The following is a 24,849-nucleotide window of genomic DNA, read 5'->3' on the forward strand; positions in this document are numbered from 1 at the left end:
ACAATAATAAATACAGAGAAAACCCCAACAATCATATCATATGACCCCCTATGAGCAAGCAGTGTGGTACCGAGGTGTGTTTTAATAAAGAGCTCCCCCTACCAGTTTGGGGTTGAACTGCAATCTCTCTGTGAGCTTCTTTGTTGAGATTCCTCTGCATGCCACAATATAAAAGGTACTGTTCCAGCGGGTCTGAACGTCTTGCTGGAGCCGCTTCGCAGGCTGGTTGATCTGTAATTTAATGTCCTTGAGACGGGAGCTGGCCAAAGCAGAATGTTTAAAATGTCCAACTATTTTGCGGCCAACTGCCACTGCATCAGCAACACTCCTCTGTGACAGAAGGCCCTCGTGAACAACCAGATGGAGAGTGTGAGCAGTACAAGGTAGGCTGGGCAGCTCAGCATCACTCATGGCCTTCTTGCGTTGTCCCTGAACACTCAAATTTTTTTTGGTAGATGGGAACAAAACACCTGTTTTTTGCATAAGTGTCTCAGTCAAAATATAAAAAAAAGAAAAGCAATGCTACTTTTATAAAGCTCTTTGTAGTAAAAAGATATAATTGAAAAGGTGACATCCCAAAATCAACCAGATTGGGTTCAATTTCATTATAAAACACTTAAGTAATCCCTTCTTTGTTTAAAAATAAAGGATACAAATTCTCAAAAACTGGATTGTAGTAGTGTCATTGCAACTAAAGATCTCCGCTTAAAATGAAAAAGAAAAAGTAGCAGTACAGGAACCGTAGTCGCAGTTGGGGCTGTGGGACTTGTAAATGTCAAGGACCTGACTTAATTTTGATTCTTCACTGGAGAACATAGATTTGGTTAAATATATTTAGACATTCATTTGCTATGATCTTAACAGAAAATCAAAACAAAATAGTAATAATTGTCTTTTCTATTGTCAGTAAAACTTCCCAAAGCCCAATGTTTTTAGGTTTATAATTCCTTCAGTATATAGGCTCTGAGGAAGAGATACAGTTCAGTGGATTCATGGGCTGTGCTTGGTGGAAGTAAGAAGTTCTCTGACATTATAAGGCAACACAAGCTGAAAACTGTTCCATCACAGGTATAAGGTCCTTTTTGTTGGCATTCTTGCTTACAAGCATCCACTGCCTCCCGAGCAACCTCTTTCAATGATCCTGTCCTTCAAAAAGATTAGGGATGGTGTACATGAGAATCGGACGTCCACTTGGAGCAACTGCATTTCTGCTTCTGCGTATTATGTGGGTGTTCCACAAATGTGCAGCTTGCTGCAGCTCTTCCTCTTAAATATTAACAATTTAAAAGAAAATCTCACAAGAACACATTTCTTTTGGCTCAACATGATAACCAAAAGCACCACACAGTATCAGTCAGAAAAACAGAGTTTATCAAAAATACTCAACAACAAGAACAACAGTATATTGTGGAAATTTTAAAGTAATTATTGAATGGACTTGTTTTAGACAGTGTGATTTTTATGTTTCTGGCCAGTGAAATATGCATTTTTTCATATCCTGAACACAATGGTAATAAGCCTGGTTTATGTGCATGGTGGGTGTTAAAGCGAACTGTTTCTCTTTCTGTGTCTCTCTTTCTCTCTAACTCACAGACACACTGACTCAATAAAGGAATATAAACGTGGTTACATACCTCGATGATGTTCAGGCATGTAAAGAATATGAGTTGCTTGTCCAAAAAACATCCAGAAAAACAGTCATTGTCTTTTAGTTCCTGGAAATGATTTATCCAGTGCTGACCATGATGCCGTCTCAGAAAGGCTCACCAGCCTTGAATACGCTGATTGTGATTGCTGGACCCAGTAATAACACTGTTTCAATCCATATGCAAGAATCTTTCCATCTCTGCCATTATGACCCAAATCAGAGCGAATCCTGGCTGGTGTGCCCATCTTCTTTTCTACTTCTGCTATGAAATATCCAGCAATGACTTTGGGATCATTGTTTGTTGAATAGGCTTGAAGCCAAATCGTAACTCTGGAAAAGCCATCAATGGCTCCATTTATTTAGATTCCAAAAGGCTTCAGTTTGTCATAGAAGTCAACATGCCATGAAATTCGGTCCAGGATTAACATATGTGCATCGCATTAGGCGATTTCTGCGTCATTGCTCAACCCCATAAGGGTCAAGATATTTCAGTAAATGTCTCGCAGTACTCTGTGTGACAACATAACCTATGTAAATGCAGTTCAGCTGGTGTAGTTTGTATCCATGGAGCCTCCCGTGTCCCTCCAGTTGATCAAAAAGAAATCGTGCCACCTCAATCGGCTCAGACTCATTCTTTCTCCAGTACAGCCACATGCGTTTTAGGTTTCTTCTGAGTGCCTGCATGCTTATCACAATACTGTCCCAACTGCTCAGTAACAGCAAAATTTCCCCATGCCTCAATCCAAGCATAAAATAGAACTTAATTAATTCCGATAAACAAGCCATGTTCTCGCACTCTGATCTGCACTGTCATCCACTTCACTATGTTTTAAGGCAAACGAATATATCATGTCCAAACAATAAGATATGTCATAACGTGAAAACTTTATTGTTCAAACAATATACAATAAACAATAAACAATATATAGGTTTTTCGTTATAACCTGATAATTATGTATATTGTAATAACGTGATATTATGTTGTTCAAATGTGAAAGTATAATGTACTAACATGATAGTATATTGTACAAACATGAAAAGTATATTGCTAGAACAATAAAGTTTTCACGTATAATGTGATATACCTCTATTTTTTTTTATTTTTTTTGCCTGGGTGTCAGCTCTACGCTTCCATAGCAAATACTATGATTTAAATTTTAAAGCAAAATTTCACACATGAGAACATTTTTTTTTAACTTTACTTTGTCCTTGTTAGACTTTTTTTTTTTTTGGGGTGTAAAGTTTTAACAGCAATGATGAGACTGAGTAAATATATAAAAGTCTTTATGATTTGTTGACAGGTGTAAAGCCATTTATAGTAGTTATTTGTTCAAGATAGTAGTAATATTTATTGCCTGTAGAGAAAAACAGTCCAATTAATCCAAGAAACAATAACTCATTAAAAAAAAGAATAAATGAAAAAAAACAGAAATCACAGTTATGATGAGATGAAAGATTTGCATGTAATGGTTGTGTGTTCTACATCAGTGAGGTACTAGCAAACTAACTGTAAAATAAACATCAAATCACTGTTTCACAAGAAGCTGATGAAGACATCCTTGTTCGAGTGCTTCAAACAGACTATAACTCTGTCTGAACAAATCATCTTTTTAACGAGGTGTGGCCACGATATGGTATCTGCAGGGCACATTAAGAAAACTGCTGTATTCAGGAATGAGGTTTATACTGTCAGGGCCTCCAGAACAGGAAAAAGTGAAATCCTGCAGCAATGATACTATGAAAATAAAAAGTTCCATACGGGCCAGAGACTCGCCGACAGTTTCTCTTCCCTGTAGAGATACACAAAGGACTCTGATTAAAAATAACTGCAGGGCTCTAGACTAACATTTTGCCGCGGTTGCACTGGTGCGCGTAACTTGTTTTCTTAGGTGCGCCAGCACAAAAGTTAGGTGCACCCAAATTTTTCAACCGCATTGCTTACTACCACGGGGGCAAGGGGGCATTGCTGTCCATACAGACAATATTGATTTGTAATTGATTAACTAACAATCCTGTCAGCACAAAGTTCTTTATTTGGAGCACAGTTCAACAAGAAAGATAAGTTACTGAAAAAGTGCTTGTGTTTTAAGTGCATAACTGAACTGAAATTAAAACTTAAAACATCTCAAGATATATTAAAGAAAAAGAAAATCTTAAGGACCTCAAAGTGTCTCAAAGGCTTCAAACTGAACATCTCAATATCTGAACATCTGAATAGCTTGATATCTTATAGACTATCCTCCATTGCACTCACATGCCCCTCAGATGGCCAACTCCTGTGATTTGGCCTTTTTTCCCCTTTTTTTTCCAGTGTGTGTGGGATGACACCTATAAACTTTGCATATGCGAAATCATTACTGTATGTGGGGTTTACTGTCAATATAAAATTGTACTTAGTAGTCAGTATGATCTTTTAATAATATAAGTTTACTTATGGTAGCATGCTGTATGTAATCATTTGTGTTTAGAAGTATGTAGTTGATGGTATATTGAAAGACTGTCTCATCCTAGGAGGTTTGTGTGCATTCCAGAGTGTTCTGGCATTCACCCCCCCACATCCTAGGAGCATGGGAAAGGTTGTACCTTCTTTTATTGTTTTACGGTCGGATAAACGTAGCTATGTCAGTTTTAGTCTAAGTGCCTTTTTTACATATAGATGAACTGTTGGATTTTCCAGACCAGCAGGTTTAGGGAAGTCGTTTATGGGGTCACACACACACAGACAGACACCTAAACATCCACATTCCAATGTAAGGAACAAACACCCACTGATGTATAAATAAAGACCAGGGCAGTCTCAGAGCGCGTGTCACAGAGCCCTCACTCTCACTGCGGGTGCTCTGTGCTGCCCTTGTATACAAGTAAAACTGTGTTTCTCCTCTCTGATTCTCAACTGAAGAAGTGTTTTAGAATATATCTCTTGACATTTACGTTTCTATAACCCATTTGATTACGTTCAGTGATGGGCGAGTCGTCCCCCTTGTCTCCAGATCATGTTTCCTCTAGGAAAGACGTGCCAGTGAGATTGAGGAGATCCTTGGCATATGCCTGCCTCGACCACTCTATATTCTTAGTTAAAGTGTGCAACAATCCACTATATATACTATATGAGCAGAGCACCGCTTTCCCCTCCTGAGTCAGCTGATGATGTGCGAGAATAACTTCAAGGCTGACCGAAAGTCTGCTCCATAGTCTCACTAAACTCCAACATTCAAGTTTTTTCTTCAGCTACTGCTACTGCTACCCTCCACTCACAGGCAAAGGTCCATATAGGCCATGTAGGTTCATAACATAGTGCATAGATCTACATTAACACATGGTCAATTATCCAGGTGAGGAAATTTCAAAAAGTTGATTCTTATCATCCAGAGATAATGTTGTAAGTGGGAAAACATTTCACTGAAAATGCTACGTCCAGATGAACAGAATCAACTTTTTACGATTAATAAATGTAGTATATATGGCACAATGTCCCAAACCTCCTTCAGAATGCTGTATGAATTGAAGATTTCAAGGACCAGGGCTTCTGTCAGACATTTCCAGCACACCCTTAGTATACACTTTTACAGATCTGTTCAACATCTTCCCTCGCCACCGGATTCTAATGTATCACTTGGAAATGTTCAGTTGATAGCTCATCTCCTCTCTTCACTTGAGGGTTCAAGACATATGGCCACAGATCTGATGCAATAACAAAACTCATCATTCCCCTTCAACCTACGGTGTCCTGGTGCCACGTGGTCTTATCAACAACTATCGCTTGAACACAGTGTTCATTATAGGCAAACAGAAAAATAGAGGCAGAACAGAAATCCAATAACAGACCACCACTGAGGTTCAAATTGGCGTTCCTCCCAGGCACACTCCTCCAGATCTCAGTGTGATTGTCCAAGTCAGTGTTGCATTCCCCCCATTATTGACGATAAAGTTTTTAGTCTGGTAACTTTCCATTCCCTCACTGACATAAAAAAAAAAAAGCTGGGTAGTGAACTGTTGTTAAGGACATAAGTGCAAACAAGTGTCAGGGCCAACTCCCTGACCTCAGGGAGCAGGGAAACAACTCTCTTGTCCACCAGAGAAAATTCCAAAGTGCAGGCAGAAAACTGAGGAGATACAAGTATACTGACCCCTTCCTGTTGCATCTCAAGCAACTCCAGATTGGAACTGAGTCCAGACGCTCAACAAGAGTTTGGTTCCAGAGCCCATGCGATGTGTTGAAATAAGTCTGACCACCTATAGCTGGGGGTCTTTTAACTTAACATCATGCTCCTTACCCACTAGAAAGATAATGTTTCTTGTACCAAAAGCCTTTATCGGGGTTATCTGAATCGGTTTTCATTTAGTCCCTTACCCAGGACCACTTTTCCTTGGGAGACCCTGTCAGAAAGAAATTCCCCCAACAACATACAAACCTTTCCACCACAATAAAATGACAATTCACAGAGGAGTGTTATAATCAGACATAGCTAAATTAAGCATATACATACTCTACAATATACTACACAGTAGTAGTAGTTTTGAGTATTCTTTTATAAGTTATCCTTAAGTTTTCCAACCTGGTTGATTTGAATAAGGAAGGAGCCTATGTAGTCTCGTGGGGAGCTGGGGTCCAATGTGTCTTTGTGTTCTTGGATCTTCATCTTGATAAACTCTCTCACCTCTTCATACTCTGCAAAAACTTTGTGGTGGGGGCCAGGAAGATGGTCCATGAGTTTCGGAAAGAGGTTGTACATCTGTTGTAAGGAAGCATAGCGCAATACAGTCATGTGAAAAGACAATGATGCATTTACTGTGTTTGGGTCATTTTTACAGTAGGATTTTCAAAAGATACAGGATATACTCTGATGTATATATTCCTATACAAAATATGAATATCAAATTTGTATTTAATGTTTCAGTCCCCTTTGAATGTTAGCTCCCACTTTCAGTTACCTGACCCACAGGGCTGCTGTTAAGCTTTCCTATATGAGAAAGTATCGTAAGAAGGCACAAGAACTGCTTGTCTTCATAGCTGAACCATTGACCAAAAACACGCCAGCAGGTCACATTAGACACTGTACAGCTCAATAAGAATGTGGGGTCAAATGGTGAACCTGGAAGAGAAGGGAAAGCATCTGTCAAATTTATTAAGGACTTCACTTTAGTTATGACAGACACAAACTTCCGACTTTCCCACTGTTTAGTCTGCTCTTCTCATTTTCAAGCTATTACAAGTTTGGCGCTGGCAAATCAGGTTTTTTTTAAGAGATTCAAAGAGTGTGTTTGCTGGCACATGGCTTTCCAAGAAAATTGTGTTTTATGCATTTGACTGTTTTTTCTGATATCAGTTGTGCATCCTTATGTGTTAATGTTACAACGTGGCTCAATTTTGAGAACTTTCGGCCTATCTCCAATCTACCATTCCTTTCAAAAATTCTTGAGAAAATAGTTGCCACACAACTCCACTCACATTTAACTAATAATAATCTGTATGAACAGTTCCAGTCTGGTTTTCGCCCTCCCATAGCACTGAAACAGCACTTATAAAATAACCAATGATCTTCTTATGGCAGCTGACTCGGTTTACTTTCCATTCTTATCCTCCTCGATCTGAGCGCTGCCTTGACACTATTTCTCACTCCATTCTTCTCAGTAGGCTAGCCTCCATCGGTCTCTCCCATACTCCACTAGCCTGGTTTAAATCATACCTGTCTGATCGCACTCAGTTCATTCAACTCAAATCCTTTACTTCTCAGCCCTTTCCTCTGACCACTGGCGTGCCCCAGGGATCTGTCCTGGGGCCCCTTCCTTTATTATCTACCTTCTACCGCTTGGACATATTTTCCGTAAATACAATATCCATTTTCACTGTTATGCCGATGACACCCAGCTTTATCTGTCCACTAAACCTGATTCTGCTCTTCCCCCATCCTCCCTCACCCTCTGCTTAGCTGAACTAAATTCATGGTTCTCTTCTAATCTTCTTAAACTCAATAGTAATAAATCCAAACTCCTCTTAGTAGGCACTAAATCAACATTATCCAGAACCAACAGTTTCTCTATTACTATCAATAACTCGCCGGTCTCCATTTCTTCCTCTGTGAAAAGTTTGGGTGTCATCCTCGACAGTACTCTATCTTTCAATTCACACATTAATAATGTCACTCGGTCTGCATATTTTCAATTGCGCAACATTAATCGTCTCCGTCCTTTTCTCACCTCACATGCCACTGCCATTCTTGTCCATAGCCTTGTTACTTCCCGGATTGATTATTGTAATTCACTTCTTTTGGTCTTACTCAAAATCCATCCATAAGCTTCAACGCATCCAGAATTCTGCTGCCCGTATCATCACCAGGACCCCTTCTGTCCACCACATCACTCCTGTTCTGCAGCAGCTTCATTGGCTCCCGGTCAAGTATCGTATCAATTTCAAAATACTCTTGTACGCATTTAAAGCTATTCATCATCTCTCTCCTCCATATCTCTCTGATCTGGTTAACATCACCGCCCCATCTCGTTGTCTCAGATCTTCTTCTTCCCTTTCACTCTCCGTCCCCTCCCCCCGTCTTGTCACCATGGGGAGCAGGGCTTTCAGCTGCTCTGCTCCTCGACTCTGGAATTCCCTACCTCCTGATTTAAGAAATATCTCTACCTTCTCTCTCTTTAAGTCCCAACTCAAAACCCACTTGTTCAAAATAGCTTATCTCACATAACCTCTCCACTCTGCTATTTTAAATTTGTTTATGTTTTATGATTGTGTAAACTCTTTGCTTTTATGTTGCTTTTTACTCTACTGTGTACAGCGACCTTGAGTGTTTTGAAAGGCGCTTTCAAATAAAATGTATTATTATTATTATTATTAAAAGCTGCATCATAAATAAGGAGATGAATATAAAAATTCCAGTGAGAAGAGGTTTTATCTTAAATGGCATAGCAGGTTGGCTGAAATGGCTGGTACCACCAAGGCAAAGGCTAGTGAGCCTCCTCTGAAAGCCTGCCTCAGGTGTGGTATGCTTTTATCCACACTTGACTAGGTGTGGCCAATTAGCAACAGCTGAATGCACCTGAAATTCACGAAAAATCTCTGTTTTAGCAGGTTATATTTTCTTTTTGGGTGGTGGTGGTCGATTCAGTAGTGGAGAATAATGGGTTAGTGGGATTAGCGCACTGGAGTATGCTTTTTTTGTGATTAGTATCCTAGTATCCTGTGATGTTCATAGGCAGCTTATTGTGTTTCCTTTTTTGGTAATCTGGCATGATGTGTCAGTGACTTTAATACTGGTCCTTGTCTCTTTCTTTAGGGCATTCTCATCCAAGAGTGTTCGCACACTTGGGGCACCCAGAGTTGTAGTTGAATTGTGTGCAAAGGTATTGGGGTGTGGTCACTAGGGGCGATAGTGCTCCATATAGTACTGCAGATACTAGACTATGTATGTATTTGTTTTCAATTTTCAGCATTTTATTTTTTAATGTTATATAAATATGGGTACATAGGCTGTGCATAGTAAACTTTTTACATCAGCTTCATGTCAAATGACCCTTCAGCACCTGAAACCACACCTTTTAATTTATGCATTGGGGCCCTCATATGTTTGCTCTCTTCTTGGATCCACTCTTCCATCCCCTTGCGTCCCATCCCAAAGTCTCTTAGAGTGGTCAGTGTAAAGCGTCGCAGCTGACGCCAGCGTTCCCCATTACTGCTCCCTATACCTGAAAGGTTAAACCACTTGCCAAAGTAATGGAAGAGAAGCCATGCTGATTCATGAAAGAATTAAAGCACTAGGAATCAAAATCACTTTGCCTTGACAAAGACAACATATTTGAGTGATCTTGTTTTACCGTATTTCTTGTTAGGGTTGTGCAGAAAGGGAGTTGGTGCTCTGCCTGTGAAGTCATCTGCTTGATCCACCAGGGCTTCTTTCAGAGCATCGTGTCCTACCAGAACTACTGTCCGCTGCCAGCCTAGGTATACTGTCATCACTGGCCCATAGGTTTCACTGAACTAAAGATATGTGAATCATTTAAATGATAAGCATTCAGCTAAAGTTTTGTCTAAATGCCAACATACTGTTAAAGTTACATTCAGTGTGTTTGAAGAAAGTGTGTTACTCTCTTCAGATTACGAGATAAATTATTGTACAACTTAAAAAACAGCACAAATATTTTTAAACTAAAGTAAAATCTTACCTTAACAAAGCTTTTAAAAGGTGCTTTTTTGTAGAAGGTTTCCTATGAGAGGAAATGCAGTGGGTCCAGGAGGTAAATGCCAGTTCCTTTTGTGTTTTATATTAAACATCCACAGCAGAGCTAAGATTAAACCTGCCAAGATCACAGTTGCACAAGATTCCATCCTGCTCTATATAATATAAAAACTATAAATTAATAAACAAAAATACAAGAGAGCAGCAAGTCAAAGAACTAGAAGCAAAAAGAAATTTCAACAAGACTCAGTGTTATGAGAACTATGAAGTTCACACTACAACTACACAAATAAAGCAACAGAGAGCCCTGTTGGAAGGAGAACTCAAAGACAATATAATTTGGGATTAAGACTGCAAAGTCTAACTAAGAGTAAAACTATACTAATAGGACAGGATGAATCAAAATCAAACTGTAATAAAAACAGAACTTAATATGCCAGCAACACAAAAGTTTGGCTCCAAAACCCAGGACAATCATATATATATATAGTCACTGTTCTTTAAAAGATGTGTTTATATTTAACAGGGAGTTTGCGTAAGCATGGAATATGACACTGGTAAACTAACTGATTAACCATTCTTTTCTGTTAACCTTCAATTTATTATGTTTTCTTTACTGTGAAACATTTTCTTATTTGGCTTTGATATTATGGACGAAAACATAAAATATGCTTTTGTTTTGGCATTTTAAAAGTTCTGCATATTTGTTAAATTAAAACCCCTTCATCTCATGACAAAATGGGTTTATTCATCAAAAATGGAATTTTAGGGTGTGTCACATCAAAAGAAAAAACTAAATGTAATTTTTACCCCATATATATACAAAAAACATCCCCTCTCACCCCTGTGGGCAGTCTTTATCCTTCCAGCTTGGGTCCTCTACCAGAGCCCTGGGAGCTTCAGGTTCCTGCGCAGTATCTTTCCTAGGAAGTGTGCTCTTCTGGACAGAGATCTCAGATGGTATTCCTGGGATCTCCTGGAGCCACTCGCCTAGCTTGGGGCTCTGATTACCACTGGGACCACTGTTACTTTTACCCTCCACATCTTCTCGAGCTCTTCTCTGAGCCCTTGGTATTTCTCAAGTTTCTCATGACCCATCTTCTTGTTGTTGCTGTCATTCGGAGCCGTCTTCTTCTGTTTGTCTACCACCACTATGTCCGGTTAGTTATCCACCACCATTTTGTATGGCTTTTCTGAGCTTCCAGAAAATTACTTCTCCGAAAATTAATTAATCTATTGCCATAAAATAATGTTTGTTTCGCGAGCTATTTATAAACGTGTTTGTTTCCTAGCATTAGTTACACTATTTTTATTTTTCTAACATAATTCTGATTCCCTTTTTCTTCCTGACCCGCGTGCTGCTCGAATTTCCCCTTTGTGGGTTTAATGAAGTCTATATCTATGTCTGATCTAATTCTTTTGTTTGTTTTTAATGTATTTACCCCTGAACACATCAGAAACACACTGTAATCATTTATGCAGTCTGCATGGAATTGACTTGGCCGCCAGCACTACTGGAGTTGGATACATAGTTGGTGCTTCCAACCATCTACTTTCCTTTCCACTTAGTGTCACAAGGTGCTGGTTCCATCTCAACTGTCAAAGGGCAAGAGAGAGGATAACCTTGGACTCTCTTTGCAGGGTTCTTGTGTGTTTACCCCAAAGAATTTTGTGGAGTAGTTAAAATGTGCTATATTATCCCAAAAAGAGCTCTGTCAGGGGCTGGGTTTGTGACCCAGTGCTTTCAGTTTGTTTCGAGTTCTTATGTTATATCTTGAGATAATGTTGAGTTATAGGATTATTATTTGTATGCCTTGAGTTTAGTATTTGACGTTTCACCTATTCATCTGTGTTAGTCTCATGTATTTGTTGTCGGCGTGTTTCATTTTGTCAAGCTTGTGTTGTCATGTCTACATCTCTCCATGTTTCCTGTTTTATTTTGAAAGTCTTGTGTTTCTTTGTTCAATGTGTTTAGTTTTACTCTTCCCCTGTGATGTCATTATGTTCACTCCAGTCAGCTGTTTCCCCATGTGTTTCCACTTCCCCGATCACCTCCTGTGTGTATTTAGTCTGTATTTCATTCACTCTTTAAAAGGTTTTCTGTGTGTAGTATCTCCACGTCAGGTTAGGTTAATGGATTTCCATAATTCTGCCTGGTCATGTTCATGTTTCATGTTTTCACTTCATAGTTTCTTGCATGTACCTGGTCAGTATTATGTTTATGTCACATTAGTCATAGTCAACACAGTTATTATAGTTAGTTTTTCCAGTCTAGGTTTTAGGTTTAGTTTACTCATTCACATTCGCTTTATTTCTGCATTCTCGTTATCAGCCCTAATAAAGGCTCGCCCTTAGTTTAAAGTTCAGTACGGTCTCCTCCTGTGTTCTGCTTTTGGGTCCATCCTACTAACATACCGCCGTACCCCGCTGTGACAAGCTTAAAATAATCTCTGCAGAAAACCAGCTGTGTTAATAATGTGCTCCACTTTTGGAAACTGAATGCATCATTGGAGTGAATGTTATTAAAGCAAATACTAAGATTTTAATTTTGAAGCAACATTTCAGACAGGCGAGCAATTTTTAATTTATTCACGTTGAAGTCCTTGTATTTGTTTTGTTTTTTGTACAGTTTTAACAGCAAGGATGAGACTGAGTATTTACATAAAGGCTTTTATGATTTGTTGACAGGTGTAAAGCCATTTATAGTAGTTATTAGTTAAAGATAGTAGTAATATTTGTTGCATATAGAAAAAAACAGTCCAATTAATCCAAGAAACAATAATTCATTAAAGAAAAAGAATACATGACAAAAAACAGAAATCACAGTTATGACGAGGTGAAAGATTTGCATGTAATGGTCTAGTTTACTACATCAGTGAGGTACTAGCAAACTGACTGTAAAATAAACATCAAATCACTGTTTCACAGGAAGCTGATGAAGAAATCTATTAGAGTGCTTCAACCAGACTATAACTCGGTCTGAAAAAATGATCTCTTTCAACGAGGTGTGGCCATGATATGGTATCTACAGGGCACATTAAGAAAACTGCTATATTCTGGAATGAGGTTTATACTGTCAGGGCCTCCAGCACAGGAAAAGGTGAAATCCTGCAGCAATGATACTATGAAAATAAAAAGTTCCATACGGGCCAGAGACTCGCCGACACAGTTTCTCTTCCCTGTAGAGATACACAAAGGACTCTGATTAAAAATAATTGCTTTTCAATGTAAATATCAAGATATTTGTCACAAAATGATGTCAACATGCAAAAAAAAAAACAAAAAACTGGATGATCAATAACTGTGTGTTGACTCTTTACCTGCAGAGAATGGCATGAATGCAGGATTTTTCTTAAAGCTGCCATTATTGTCCAGGAAGTGCTGGGGATTGAAGGACCTGGGAGTGGCCCATTGCTTTTCCTCTTTTAGCACAGAGTGTAACAGTGGAATAATTACAGTGTCCTATTCAAAACATATATCTTGTTAGTGTTGCTGCTTTCAACATTATTCTCTGACTTGATATACAATAGATTCTTTAATACACATGAAATCTTGGAATTGAGAATACCTTTGGGATTGTATAACCCCTGAAGGATATGTCATTCAGTGTGTAGTGAGGGAGGCTGAGAGGAACAAGGTCAAGAAAACGCTGCATTTCATGGATGACAGCAAGTGAAAAAGGGAGGGACTTCCTGTCCTCCATGCTGGGACAACGGCCTTTTCCAGTAACACTGTCAATCTCTTGCTGCATTGTCTCTAAAAATAGCAAAGCAGAAATTATTAACACTCTGATCTGTTTTATACCTCCACCACTGGACTTATAGACCATAAAGGGCTTGTAAATTAAATTCCTGGTCTTACCCTGTATTTTGGGGTATTTAATCAGCACGCTAAGAGCAAATCTCAGGGTGGAGCTGGTGGTCTGTGTTCCAGCCAGAAACAGAGTCATTATTGTAGAGACCAAATTGTCATAGTGGAACTCAGTTGTGGAAATCTCCTTTTCCTGAGAGAAGAAAGTTGTCATTTTTCTCAGAATCAGAATCAGAGAATCATAATATCTTTATTGTAACATGTACAACAAAATAAGTTCAATCCATGCGTTGTCAAGAGAAGAACGTTTATATATAATTACAAACAAAGTATAAACTGTCATTCAGTAATAATAAATACAACCTTATTGCACATAAGCACTATTGCAGAAGATGTCACAGCATGTCATCCATTACACAGTATTTGTCAGGTTAATTGTAGGTGACTACTTGTAATTCAATACCCCAACAGCTACAGGGTAAACCTGCTATTTAATCTATTAGTCTTTGCTCTGATGCTTTTGCATCTATTGCCTGATGGGAGCAGTTCAAACAGATTATGAATTGGGAGTCTACAAAGCACAAGTTCAGTGGTTGGGCAAATCATATGCACACTCAAACATCCTTGGGAGGATAAAGAGGCGGTCCAGTTTTCCATGACCAGATCAAAAGCTGCATTGTTCCTCCTGAATCCAAGGTTCAACTAACAGACACTCTCCTCTCCAGTACCCTTGCATAGACCCAGGAAGGCTGAGAAGCATAATGCCCTTATAGTTGGAACACAGTAACCTGCTTGCAGAGGGGAAACATCACCTTAGTTTGCAACTCTGGCCCAGATCTCAATAAAGCTGTGAATCCCTGAGGTGCCTCACCTATTAGCTGTTGAGATATCTCAATCACTTCAGACCCTCCGTCCCCAGATTCTATGTCCTCTAGAGAAGACATGTCAGTGAGATTGAGATCCTCGAAGTATGCCTGCCTCCACTGGTCCATTTTTTTAGTTAATGTCTGCAACAATCCACTATATGTACTATATGAGTAAAGCACCCCTTTCCCTTCCTGAGTCAGCTGATGGTGTACAAGAATTGCTTTGAAGCTGACCGAAAATCTCCCACACAATATTTTTTTTAAGCTACTGCTGGTGTTACACAAAAGTCCATACAGTTGCTTAGGTAATGTAGGTGCAGAACATAGCAAAATCAAGAATGTAATTTTTAGCACTTTAGATGATATTAATTGCTTACATTAACAAACACAGTAGTAGTAGTTTTCAGTTTTCTTTTATAAATTATGCTTAAATTTTCCAACCTGATTGATTCGAATAAGGAAGGAGTCTATGTAGTCTCGTGGGGAGCTGGGGTCCAATGTGTCTTTGTGTTCTTGGATCTTCATCTTGATAAACTTTCTCACCTCTTCATACTCTGCAAAAACTTTGTGGTGGGGGCCAGGAAGATGGTCCATGAGTTTTGGAAAGAGGTTGTACATCTGTTGTAAGGAAGCACAGCAACATACGTTCTTGTAAAGCTTTATTTGGGTCATTTTTACAGTAGGATTTTCAAAAGATACATGAAATTGTCATGATCCTGGGTCCTTTTGACCCAGCGTTTTGTGTTTTCTATTATTGTGATTTTGGTTCTGTCCTTCCTCTGTGTAGTGTTTATTCAGTTCTGCCCATGTGTTCCTGTGTTTAGTCCGCGTTTCTTAGTCTGTGTCCTTGCTTGTGTAGTTCCTGTTTTATTGTGAAGGTCTGTGTCTGACGTCAGTGTGTTCAGTTTACTTTTCCCCTGTCTCGTCAGGTCGGATTACTCCCAGCTGTGCCCTCCTTTTGTGTCTCATTCCCTCGTTATCCTTCTGTGTATTTAAACCTCGTGTCTGCCTCTGTTAGTTGCTGTTTCGTCTGTGTTGTTCCCCTAGATGTCCCTCGTCTCTCCATATGTGTTTCCTCGGACCTCCCTGCATCTTCGTTTCTGGTTTGCTTTGTTAGTTTTCCCAGTTTAGGTTACCTGTTAGTGTCACTCGCCATTTCTGTTTACTGTTAATAAATTCTTACCTGCACTTGAGCTGCTGCTGCCCGGTCCTAATTTACTTCCACACGGCTTGCACCCGCAAACCGTGACAGCACGAAACAGCCAACATGGACCCAGCAGCTTGCAACCCTTCGGAGGAGCTGAAGGATGACATCATTTTCTCCGTTGAGAACCTTCTCAGCCTGTGGTTGGAACATCCCCGGAGGAGCTTCGTCGCGCTGCTGTGGAAACTTCGCCTACAGCGGCTCTTCTCTGGTCTTCCGTGGCTGTTTGGCTCGCTCTCTCCGACCATTCAGGCCTTCCTTCAGCGCACACCTCACCTGCTCTCTGCCACTCCGCCTCGCCGCCCGACTCGCCGAATGTGATCTTGCCTGGCCCGTCGGAGCCGTCGGGTGGGAGGAAATGTCGATCGCGCCGCCGCGCGCGCCACCCCACAGCCGGACATCCGGACTTTTAATTCGCCGGTTGTGAGAGTGAGGGCTCTTTTTCGGACTATGTGACTGTTCATTCTGGGGCTGTCTTCTGTGCGGCAGATGATTTTGAGAACAGCTCATCGCCTGCTCAGCAGCCGCTCTCTGCTCAGTTTCCTGGTGTCACTCCACCGCTGCTTTCAGAAGCCAGGCCCTGCAGGAGGAGCAAGCAGCGGCGAAGGAAGGATTATGTGGTGGAGGACACTGGGCTTACTCCGCTACAATCCTTTGCTTTGTTTTTGGGACTTCCACGTTCGGAGCTACACAAACTTCCCACCTCCTCGTCCCAGCCTCGCTCCGCCACTGCTGCCCAGCCTCCAGTGGCTCACTTAGCTGCCCAGCCTCCAGTGGCTCACTTAGCTGCCCAGCCTCCAGTGGCTCACTTAGCTGCCCAGCCTCCAGTGGCTCACTTAGCTGCCCAGCCTCCAGTGGCTCACTTAGCTGCCCAGCCTCCAGTGGCTCACTTAGCTGCCCAGCCTCCAGTGGCTCACTTAGCTGCCCAGCCTCCAGTGGCTCACTTAGCTGCCCAGCCTCCAGTGGCTCACTTAGCTGCCCAGCCTCCAGTGGCTCACTTAGCTGCCCAGCCTCCAGTGGCTCACTTAGCTGCCCAGCCTCCAGTGGCTCACTTAGCTGCCCAGCCTCCAGTGGCTCACTTAGCTGCCCAGCCTCCAGTGGCTCACTTAGCTGCCCAGCCTCCAGTAGCCCAGCTCCCAGGGTCATCTGCTCACTCACACTCAGTTCAGTCTCCAGTGCCTCCAGTGTCACCTGCTCACTCACACTCAGTTCAGTCTCCAGTGCCTCCAGTGTCACCTGCTCACTCACACTCAGTTCAGTCTCCAGTGCCCCCAGCGTCGCCTGTAGTTCAGTTTCCAGTGCCCCCAGCGTCGCCTGTAGTTCAGTTTCCAGTGCCCCCAGCGTCGCCTGTAGTTCAGTTTCCAGTGCCCCCAGCGTCGCCTGTAGTTCAGTTTCCAGTGCCCCAGCGCCGCCTGTAGTTCAGTTTCCAGTGCCCCAGCGCCGCCTGTAGTTCAGTTTCCAGTGCCCCCAGCGTCGCCTGTAGTTCAGTTTCCAGTGCCCCCAGCGTCGCCTGTAGTTCAGTTTCCAGTGCCGCCTGTAGTCCAGGCCCCAGTGCCGCCTGTAGTCCAGGCCCCAGTGCCGCCTGTGCCCCCTGTAGCTCAGGCCCCTGTGCCCCCGTAGCTCCAGTCTCACACTCTCGCTTTAGGCAGGGAGAAGGTCTTAGTTCCACCCAGGAGATTCTTGCTCTTTAGCTGCTTCAGGCGAGTTATGCACTCCAGGGCTTCCCCAGAAGCTAGGTTTCACCCCAGCTATTACTGGACCCCTGAAGATTAAGCAGCCCTCAGAGAACTCCTCCATGTTAGTGTTGCCTGGGCAAAGCCAGTGCTCCGTGCAGTGCCAGCTGCCTTTATGTCGGCTAGTGGACTCTTTGCCTCGTGTCTCCGCTGGAGGTCCGAAGGACCGCTCCGCCTTTGCCTCGTGTCTCCGCTGGAGGTCCGAAGGACCGCTCCGCCATCGTCTCGTGTCTCCGCTGGAGGGTCCGAGGACCGCTCCGCCCGTCTCTAGTCTCCGCTGGAGGGTCCGAGGACCGCTCCGGCCTTTGTCTCGTGTCTCGCTGGAGGGTCCGAGGACCGCTCCGGCCTTTGTCTCGTGTCTCCGCTGGAGGGTCCGAGGGACCGCTCCGCGCCGTCTCGTGTCTCCGCTGGAGGTCCGAGGGACCGCTCCGGCCGCCGTCATCAGTCTTCGCTGGAGGGTCCGAGGACCCGTCCAGCCTGCAGCGCCTCCGGCTTCCACGCCGCCGCCAGCTGCAGCGCCTCCGTCTCGGCTTCCACGCCGCCGCCAGCTGCAGCGCCTCCGTCTCGGCTTCACGCCGCCGCCAGCTGCAGCGCCTCCGTCTCCGGCTTCCACGCCGCCGCCAGCTGCAGCGCCTCCGTCTCCGGCTTCCACGCCGCCGCCAGCTGCAGCGCCTCCGTCTCCGGCTTCCACGCCGCCGCCAGCTGCAGCGCCTCCGTCTCCGGCTTCCACGCCGCCGCCAGCTGCAGCGCCTCCGTCTCCGGCTTCCACGCCGCCGCCAGCTGCAGCTTCACCATCCACGCCAGCGTAACCTCACCATCTCGCCGCCAGCTGCAGTGCCTTCGTCTCCGGCTTCTCGCCGTCACCTGCGGCCTCTTCGTCTCCGGCTTCCTCGCCCGTCACCTGCGACCTCTTCGTCTCCGGCTTCCTCGCCGTCACCCTGCGGCCTCTTCGTCTCCGGCTTCCTCGCCGTCACCTGCGGCCTCTTCGTCTCCGGCTTCCTCGCCGTCACCTGCGGCCTCTTCGTCTCCGGCTTCCTCGCCGTCACCTGCGGCCTCTTCGTCTCCGGCTTCCTCGCCGTCACCTGCGACCTCTTCGTCTCCGGCTTCCTCGCCGTCACCTGCGACCTCTTCGTCTCCGGCTTCCTCGCCCGTCACCTGCGGCCTCTTCGTCTCCGGCTTCCTCGCCGTCACCTGCGGCCTCTTCGTCTCCGGCTTCCTCGCCGTCACCTGCGGCCTCTTCGTCTCCGGCTTCCTCGCCCGTCACCTGCGGCCTCTTCGTCTCCGGCTTCCCTCGCCGTCACCTGCGGCCTCTTCGTCTCCGGCTTCCTCGCCGTCACCTGCGGCCTCTTCGTCTCCGGCTTCCTCGCCCGTCACCTGCGGCCTCTTCGTCTCCGGCTTCCTCGCCGTCACCTGCGGCCTCATCGTCTCCGGCTTCCTCGCCGTCACCTGCGGCCTCATCGTCTCCGGCTTCCTCGCCCGTCACCTGCGGCCTCATCAGCCCGCCTGCAGCACCCTCCGAGTCTTCAGCCCCGCCTGGTCCAGCCTCCGAGTCTTCAGCCCGCCTGGTCCAGCCTCCGAGTCTTCAGCCCCGCCTGGTCCAGCCTCCGAGTCTTCAGCCCGCCTGGTCCAGCCTCCGAGTCTTCAGCCCGCCTGGTCCAGCCTCCGAGTCTTCAGCCCCGCCTGGTCCAGCCTCCGAGTCTTCAGCCCCGCCTGGTCCAGCCTCCGAGTCTTCAGCCCGCCTGGTCCAGCCTCCGAGTCTTCAGCCCCGCCTGGTCCAGCCTCCGAGTCTTCAGCCCCGCCTGGTCCAGCCTCCGAGTCTTCAGCCCCGCCTGGTCCAGCCTCCGAGTCTTCAGCCCCGCCTGGTCCAGCCTCCGAGTCTTCAGCCCGCCTGGTCCAGCCTCCGAGTCTTCAGCCCCGCCTGGTCCAGCCTCCGAGTCTTCAGCCCCGCCTGGTCCAGCCTCCGAGTCTTCAGCCCCGCCTGGTCCAGCCTCCGAGTCTTCAGCCCGCCTGGTCCAGCCTCCGAGTCTTCAGCCCCGCCTGGTCCAGCCTCCGAGTCTTCAGCCCCGCCTGGTCCAGCCTCCGAGTCTTCAGCCCCGCCTGGTCCAGCCTCCGAGTCTTCAGCGTCGCCTGGTCCAGCCTCCGAGTCTTCAGCGTCGCCTGGTCCAGCCTCCGAGTCTTCAGCGTCGCCTGGTCCAGCCTCCGAGTCTTCAGCGTCGCCTGGTCCAGCCTCCGAGTCTTCAGCGTCGCCTGGTCCAGCCTCCGAGTCTTCAGCGTCGCCTGGTCCAGCCTCCGAGTCTTCAGCGTCGCCTGGTCCAGCCTCCGAGTCTTCAGCGTCGCCTGGTCCAGCCTCCGAGTCTTCAGCGTCGCCTGGTCCAGCCTCCGAGTCTTCAGCGTCGCCTGGTCCAGCCTCCGAGTCTTCAGCGTCGCCTGGTCCAGCCTCCGAGTCTTCAGCGTCGCCTGGTCCAGCCTCCGAGTCTTCAGCGTCGCCTGGTCCAGCCTCCGAGGTCTTCAGCGTCGCCTGGTCCAGCCTCCGAGTCTTCAGCGTCGCCTGGTCCAGCCTCCGAGTCTTCAGCGTCGCCTGGTCCAGCCTCCGAGTCTTCAGCGTCGCCTGGTCCAGCCTCCGGTCTTCAGCGTCGCCTGGTCCAGCCTCCGAGTCTTCAGCGTCGCCTGGTCCAGCCTCCGAGTCTTCAGCGCCGCCTGGTCCAGCCTCCGAGTCTTCAGCGTCGCCTGGTCCAGCCTCCGAGTCTTCAGCGTCGCCTGGTCCAGCCTCCGAGTCTTCAGCGTCGCCTGGTCCAGCCTCCGAGTCTTCAGCGTCGCCTGGTCCAGCCTCCGAGTCTTCAGCGTCGCCTGGTCCTACCCTGTCGGGGTCTGCAGCTGACTGGCCACTTTCCAGGCCACTGGCCAGGCGACATCGCCCGTCGTGGGCGGCCCCGGACCGCCGCCGCCTGAGTCGCCGCCATTGCCTCCCTCACGGCCGACCCCTGAACTGTGCCAGCGTCGGCGCCGCTGCCGTCCTCACGGCCGATCCCTGAACTGTCCGGGCTCCTGGGTTGTCGGCCCCGGGCCGCCCCCTGACCTGGGTCCACATCGCCACCGTGGCCTTCCGCGCGGTCGGCCCCGGAACTGTTGGGACTTCTGTGCGGTCGGCCCCTGGCCGCCCCTGAACTCTTCTGTTTTGGACTCTGTTTTTGGGGCTCCAGTGTCGTCTTTTGTTGTTGTTTTTGGTGGTGGCTCGTGTTGTGGTTTTGTCCCTCTTGTGCACTGGTTTTGTTTTGCCCCGAGCCCTCCGTCCTGGGCCCCCCACCGCCCGCCCTGGTCGGGTTTTCTGTTTTCTGGCTGTTTTGTTTTCTTGTTGGGCTGTCTGGGGCCAGCCTTTGAGGGGGTACTGTCATGATCCTGGGTCCTTTTGACCCAGCGTTTTGTATTTTCTATTATTGTGATTTTGGTTCTGTCCTTCCTCTGTGTAGTGTTTATTCAGTTCTGCCCATGTGTTCCTGTGTTTAGTCCGCGTTTCTTAGTCTGTGTCCTTGCTTGTGTAGTTCCTGTTTTATTGTGAAGGTCTGTGTCTGACGTCAGTGTGTTCAGTTTACTTTTCCCCTGTCTCGTCAGGTCGGATTACTCCCAGCTGTGCCCTCCTTTTGTGTCTCATTCCTCGTTATCCTTCTGTGTATTTAAACCTCGTGTCTGCCTCTGTTAGTTGCTGTTTCGTCTGTGTTGTTCCCTAGATGTCCCTGCGTCTCTCCATATGTGTTTCCTCGGACCTCCCTGCATCTTCGTTTCTGGTTTGCTTTGTTAGTTTTCCCAGTTTAGGTTACCTGTTAGTGTCACTCGCCATTTCTGTTTACTGTTAATAAATTCTTACCTGCACTTGAGCTGCTGCTGCCCGGTCCTAATTTACTTCCACACGGCTTGCACCCGCAAACCGTGACAGAAATACTCTGATGTATATATTCTTATGCAAACTATGAAAGTCAAATTAAAAAGCATTTGTATTTAATGTTTAAGTCCCCTTTGAATGTCAGCTCCCACTTTCAGTTACCTGACCCACAGGGCTGCTGTTAAGCTTTCCTATATGAGAAAGTATCGTAAGAAGGCGCAAGAACTGCTTGTCTTCATAGCTGAACCGTTGACTAAAAACCAGGCAGCAGATCACATTAGACACTGTACAGCTCAATAAGAATGTGGGGTCAAATGGTGAACCTGGAAGAGAAGGGAAAGCATCTGTCAAATTAACTAAGAACCTCAGTTTAGTTATGACATACGCAAACTTCCGATTTTCCCACTGTTTAGTCTGCTCTTCTCAGTTTTAAGCTATTACAGGTTTAATCCTTGCTAATTAGTTTTTTAAAGATTCAAAGTGTATGTTTGCTGGCACATGGCTTTCCAAAATAACTGTGTTTTCATGCATTTGAATATGTTTTCTGACATCAGTTGTTCATTCTGTTGCGTTAACAACCTGAAGCCCACAAAAACACTCTGTTTTAGTAGGTTATATTTTCTTTTTGGTGGTGGTGGTGGGTGTCAATTCAGTACTGAAGAATAATGGGTTAGTGGGATGAGCTCACTGTAGAATGCTTCTATCTTTCTAAACTGAAGACTGATTACTTTTCATTAGTGTTATAGTGTCCTGCGATGTTCATAGGCAGCTTATTGTGTTTCCTTTTTGGTAATCCGGCATGATGTGTCAGTGACTTTAACACTGGTCTTTGTCTGTTTATTTAGGGCATTCTCATGGCAGAGTGCACACTTGGGGCACCCAGAGTTGTAGTGGAATTGTGTGAAGAGGTATATGGGTGTGGTCACTAGGGGTGATAGTGCTCCATATAGTGTTGCAGATACCACAATATGTATGCATTTGTTTTCACTTATCAGCATTTTATTTTTTTTAAAGTTTAATGTTATATAAATATGGGTACATAGGCTGTGCATAGTAAACTTTGCTTGGCATATTGCACAATAGCCCTTTTCACATCAGTTTCATATGAAATGATCTTTCAGCACCTGAAACCACACCTTTTAATTTAAGCATGTGAGCCCTCATATGTTCACTCTCTTCTTGGATCCACTCTTCCATCCCCTTGCGTCCCATCCCAAAGTCTCTTAGAGTGGTCAGTGTGAAACGACGCAGCTGACGCCAGCGTTCCCCATTACTGCTCCCTATACCTGAAAGGTTAAACCATTCCAAGTAATGGAAGAGAAGCCATGCTGATTCATGAAAGAATTAAAGCACTAGGAAATAAAATCACTTTGCCTTGACAAAGACAACATATTTGAGTGATCATGCTTTACCGTATTTCTTGTTAGGGTTGTGCAGAAAGGGAGTTGGTGCTCTGCCTGTGAAGTCATCTGCTTGATCCACCAAGGCTTCTTTCACAGCATCATATCCTACCAGGACTACTGTCCGCTGCCAGCCTAGGTATACTGTCATCACTGGCCCGTAGGTTTCACTGAACTAATAAAAATTATTTGTTTTGATGAGAAGCATTTAGCTAAGGTTTTATGCAAGAACACAGTGCAGTAGTTGCACACCCTTAGTGTCACATCTTGTACAGAAAACAAATTACAGTTAATATGAGAAGGTCACCTCACTAACAACCACGTATATTTAATTTTGTGTAATATACTGGATTCTTTTTAATTATAGATATTTGTATTTATTAGAGCTATTTTGTTACAGTTTGTAACTTTGAAACCTATTGTGTTTTTTAAATTGGTTTAGTTAGTTACTGTTCTTACTGTTTCGGAGCAACTGTGACCACATCATTTCCTCTGGGATTAATAAAGTAAAGATTCTGAAATGTTAACATGCTGTTAAATTCAGTCTATTTAAAGAAAGTGTGTTACTCTCCTCAAATTACAAGACCCAACTTACCTTAACAAAGCTTTTAAAAGGAGCTTTTTTGTCTATCTGTAGAAGGTTTCCTATCAAAGGAAGTGCAGTGGGTCCTGGAGGTAGACGCCTGTTTGTTTTGTTTTTTACATTAAATATCCACAGTAGAGCTAAGATTAGCCCTGCCAAGATCAAAGTTGTAGAAAATTCCATAATGCCCTATAAATTTTCTTTGAAATGGTTTAAAATGACAGACTCAAAGGCAAACAGCTGAACTAACCCAGAAAATACATCAGTCCAATGCAAAAGTAAACAGAATCCCCACACTGACAGGGTGCACACAAGGTAAATAGACAGACACTCTGACAAAGATCGAAGAGACAGTGAGCTCTGTAATAGGAGAGCTATGTGATATAAGCATTCTCAACTTCCTCTCTTTTCTGAAGATTGGTATTTAAAAACTTAAGATTCGCTAAATGTCATTTTTTGCTTATTAACATAAATGTTTGTAAACCAGTTACTCTGAAACAGTTTTTGTTTGAGAACACAATGCAATCCATATCTAAGGTCCTAGAATGATTATAGGAACAAAATACCTGATCCTTGTGAAGCAAGAGAAGATAATAAGAAGTTAGCAAAGCAAGTTTGCCTCGGAAATAGCAATTGCCAGGGTGATGTTTAAGTAAGATCAAGAAAACTTTCTGAGAAAACTTGTGGGATTGCTGGAAATGCAAAGCAAACACAAATCCCCGAGAACCCTTCAGCTGATCCAAAATGCTGCAGTGAATCATCCCTTAGTTATCCCGCAATAAGCATACTCTGCTGGGGGCTTTCCTTGATCCACTGAGCATTTCTTCTTCACTTAACTATTTTACTTACTTTGTGTTTATACACCACTCTGCATTTAATCATTAGTCATTAATTCCTTAGCTTTCTTCCACAGTGTGTCTTTCATCCTGCCTGCCTCCTTCAACCTCACAGCAGATGGCTGATCCTCGATTAGCCTGGTTCTGCAAGAAGTTTTTTTTTTTTCCTGTCAAAAGGTAGTTTTTCCTTCCACTGTCAATTGCTTGCTCATTGAGGGTCTTTTGATTGTGGGGGTTTTCTCTGTATTATTGTAAGCTCTTTAACTTACAATATAAAGCACCTTGAGGCGATTGTTGTTGTGATTTGTCTCTTAAATAAATAAAATTGAATCTTGACATCAAACAATATTAGAGAAAACAATATTCCAGAACTGTAAAACATTTTTTTTTTTTTTTAAAGAGCTGGATTACATTTTAACTACACACAGTAGAGACAGCCAAATGGCTGTTTAAGGCAGTTAATTTAATAAACCCATTGTTAATGTGCAAACTTGTTCCTCAAAAAAACAAAAAACAAAACTGGAATACTGTGTACAAAGTAAATAGAAACTTCTCAGAAGTAAAGATAGGCAGACATTCAACAATCTGTAATAAAATGGTATCTATTTTCCTCCAAGTAAAATAATGAAGACTTTCAATATCTCATCACCTATATTAATTATCATCAACAGAATCTACCTAGAATCTAGAAAAACCTCTGTGTACAACA

General features: G+C 44.4%; 1 protein-coding gene and 1 pseudogene across 1 annotated transcript; both read right to left on the minus strand.

The window, feature by feature from the left end:
- Window positions 1-2,958: 2,958 nt before the first annotated feature.
- On the minus strand, window positions 2,959-10,290 carry LOC116311177 (annotated as a pseudogene).
- A 2,197-nt stretch (window positions 10,291-12,487) lies between these two features.
- LOC116336499 (cytochrome P450 2F3-like) lies at window positions 12,488-23,632 on the minus strand. The gene is made up of 9 exons (XM_039622500.1): window positions 23,317-23,632; window positions 22,734-22,896; window positions 22,458-22,607; window positions 21,484-21,644; window positions 14,949-15,125; window positions 13,693-13,834; window positions 13,400-13,587; window positions 13,152-13,293; window positions 12,488-13,010 (listed from the first exon to the last, which is right to left on the minus strand). The coding sequence occupies exons 1-9, from the start codon at window positions 23,485-23,487 to the stop codon at window positions 12,829-12,831; spliced, it is 1,476 nt and encodes a 491-aa protein (XP_039478434.1). The 5' UTR covers window positions 23,488-23,632; the 3' UTR covers window positions 12,488-12,828.
- Between the last annotated feature and the right edge of the window lie 1,217 nt (window positions 23,633-24,849).

Source organism: Oreochromis aureus, linkage group 14 (genome assembly GCF_013358895.1).
Source record: "Oreochromis aureus strain Israel breed Guangdong linkage group 14, ZZ_aureus, whole genome shotgun sequence".
NCBI lineage: Eukaryota > Metazoa > Chordata > Actinopteri > Cichliformes > Cichlidae > Oreochromis > Oreochromis aureus.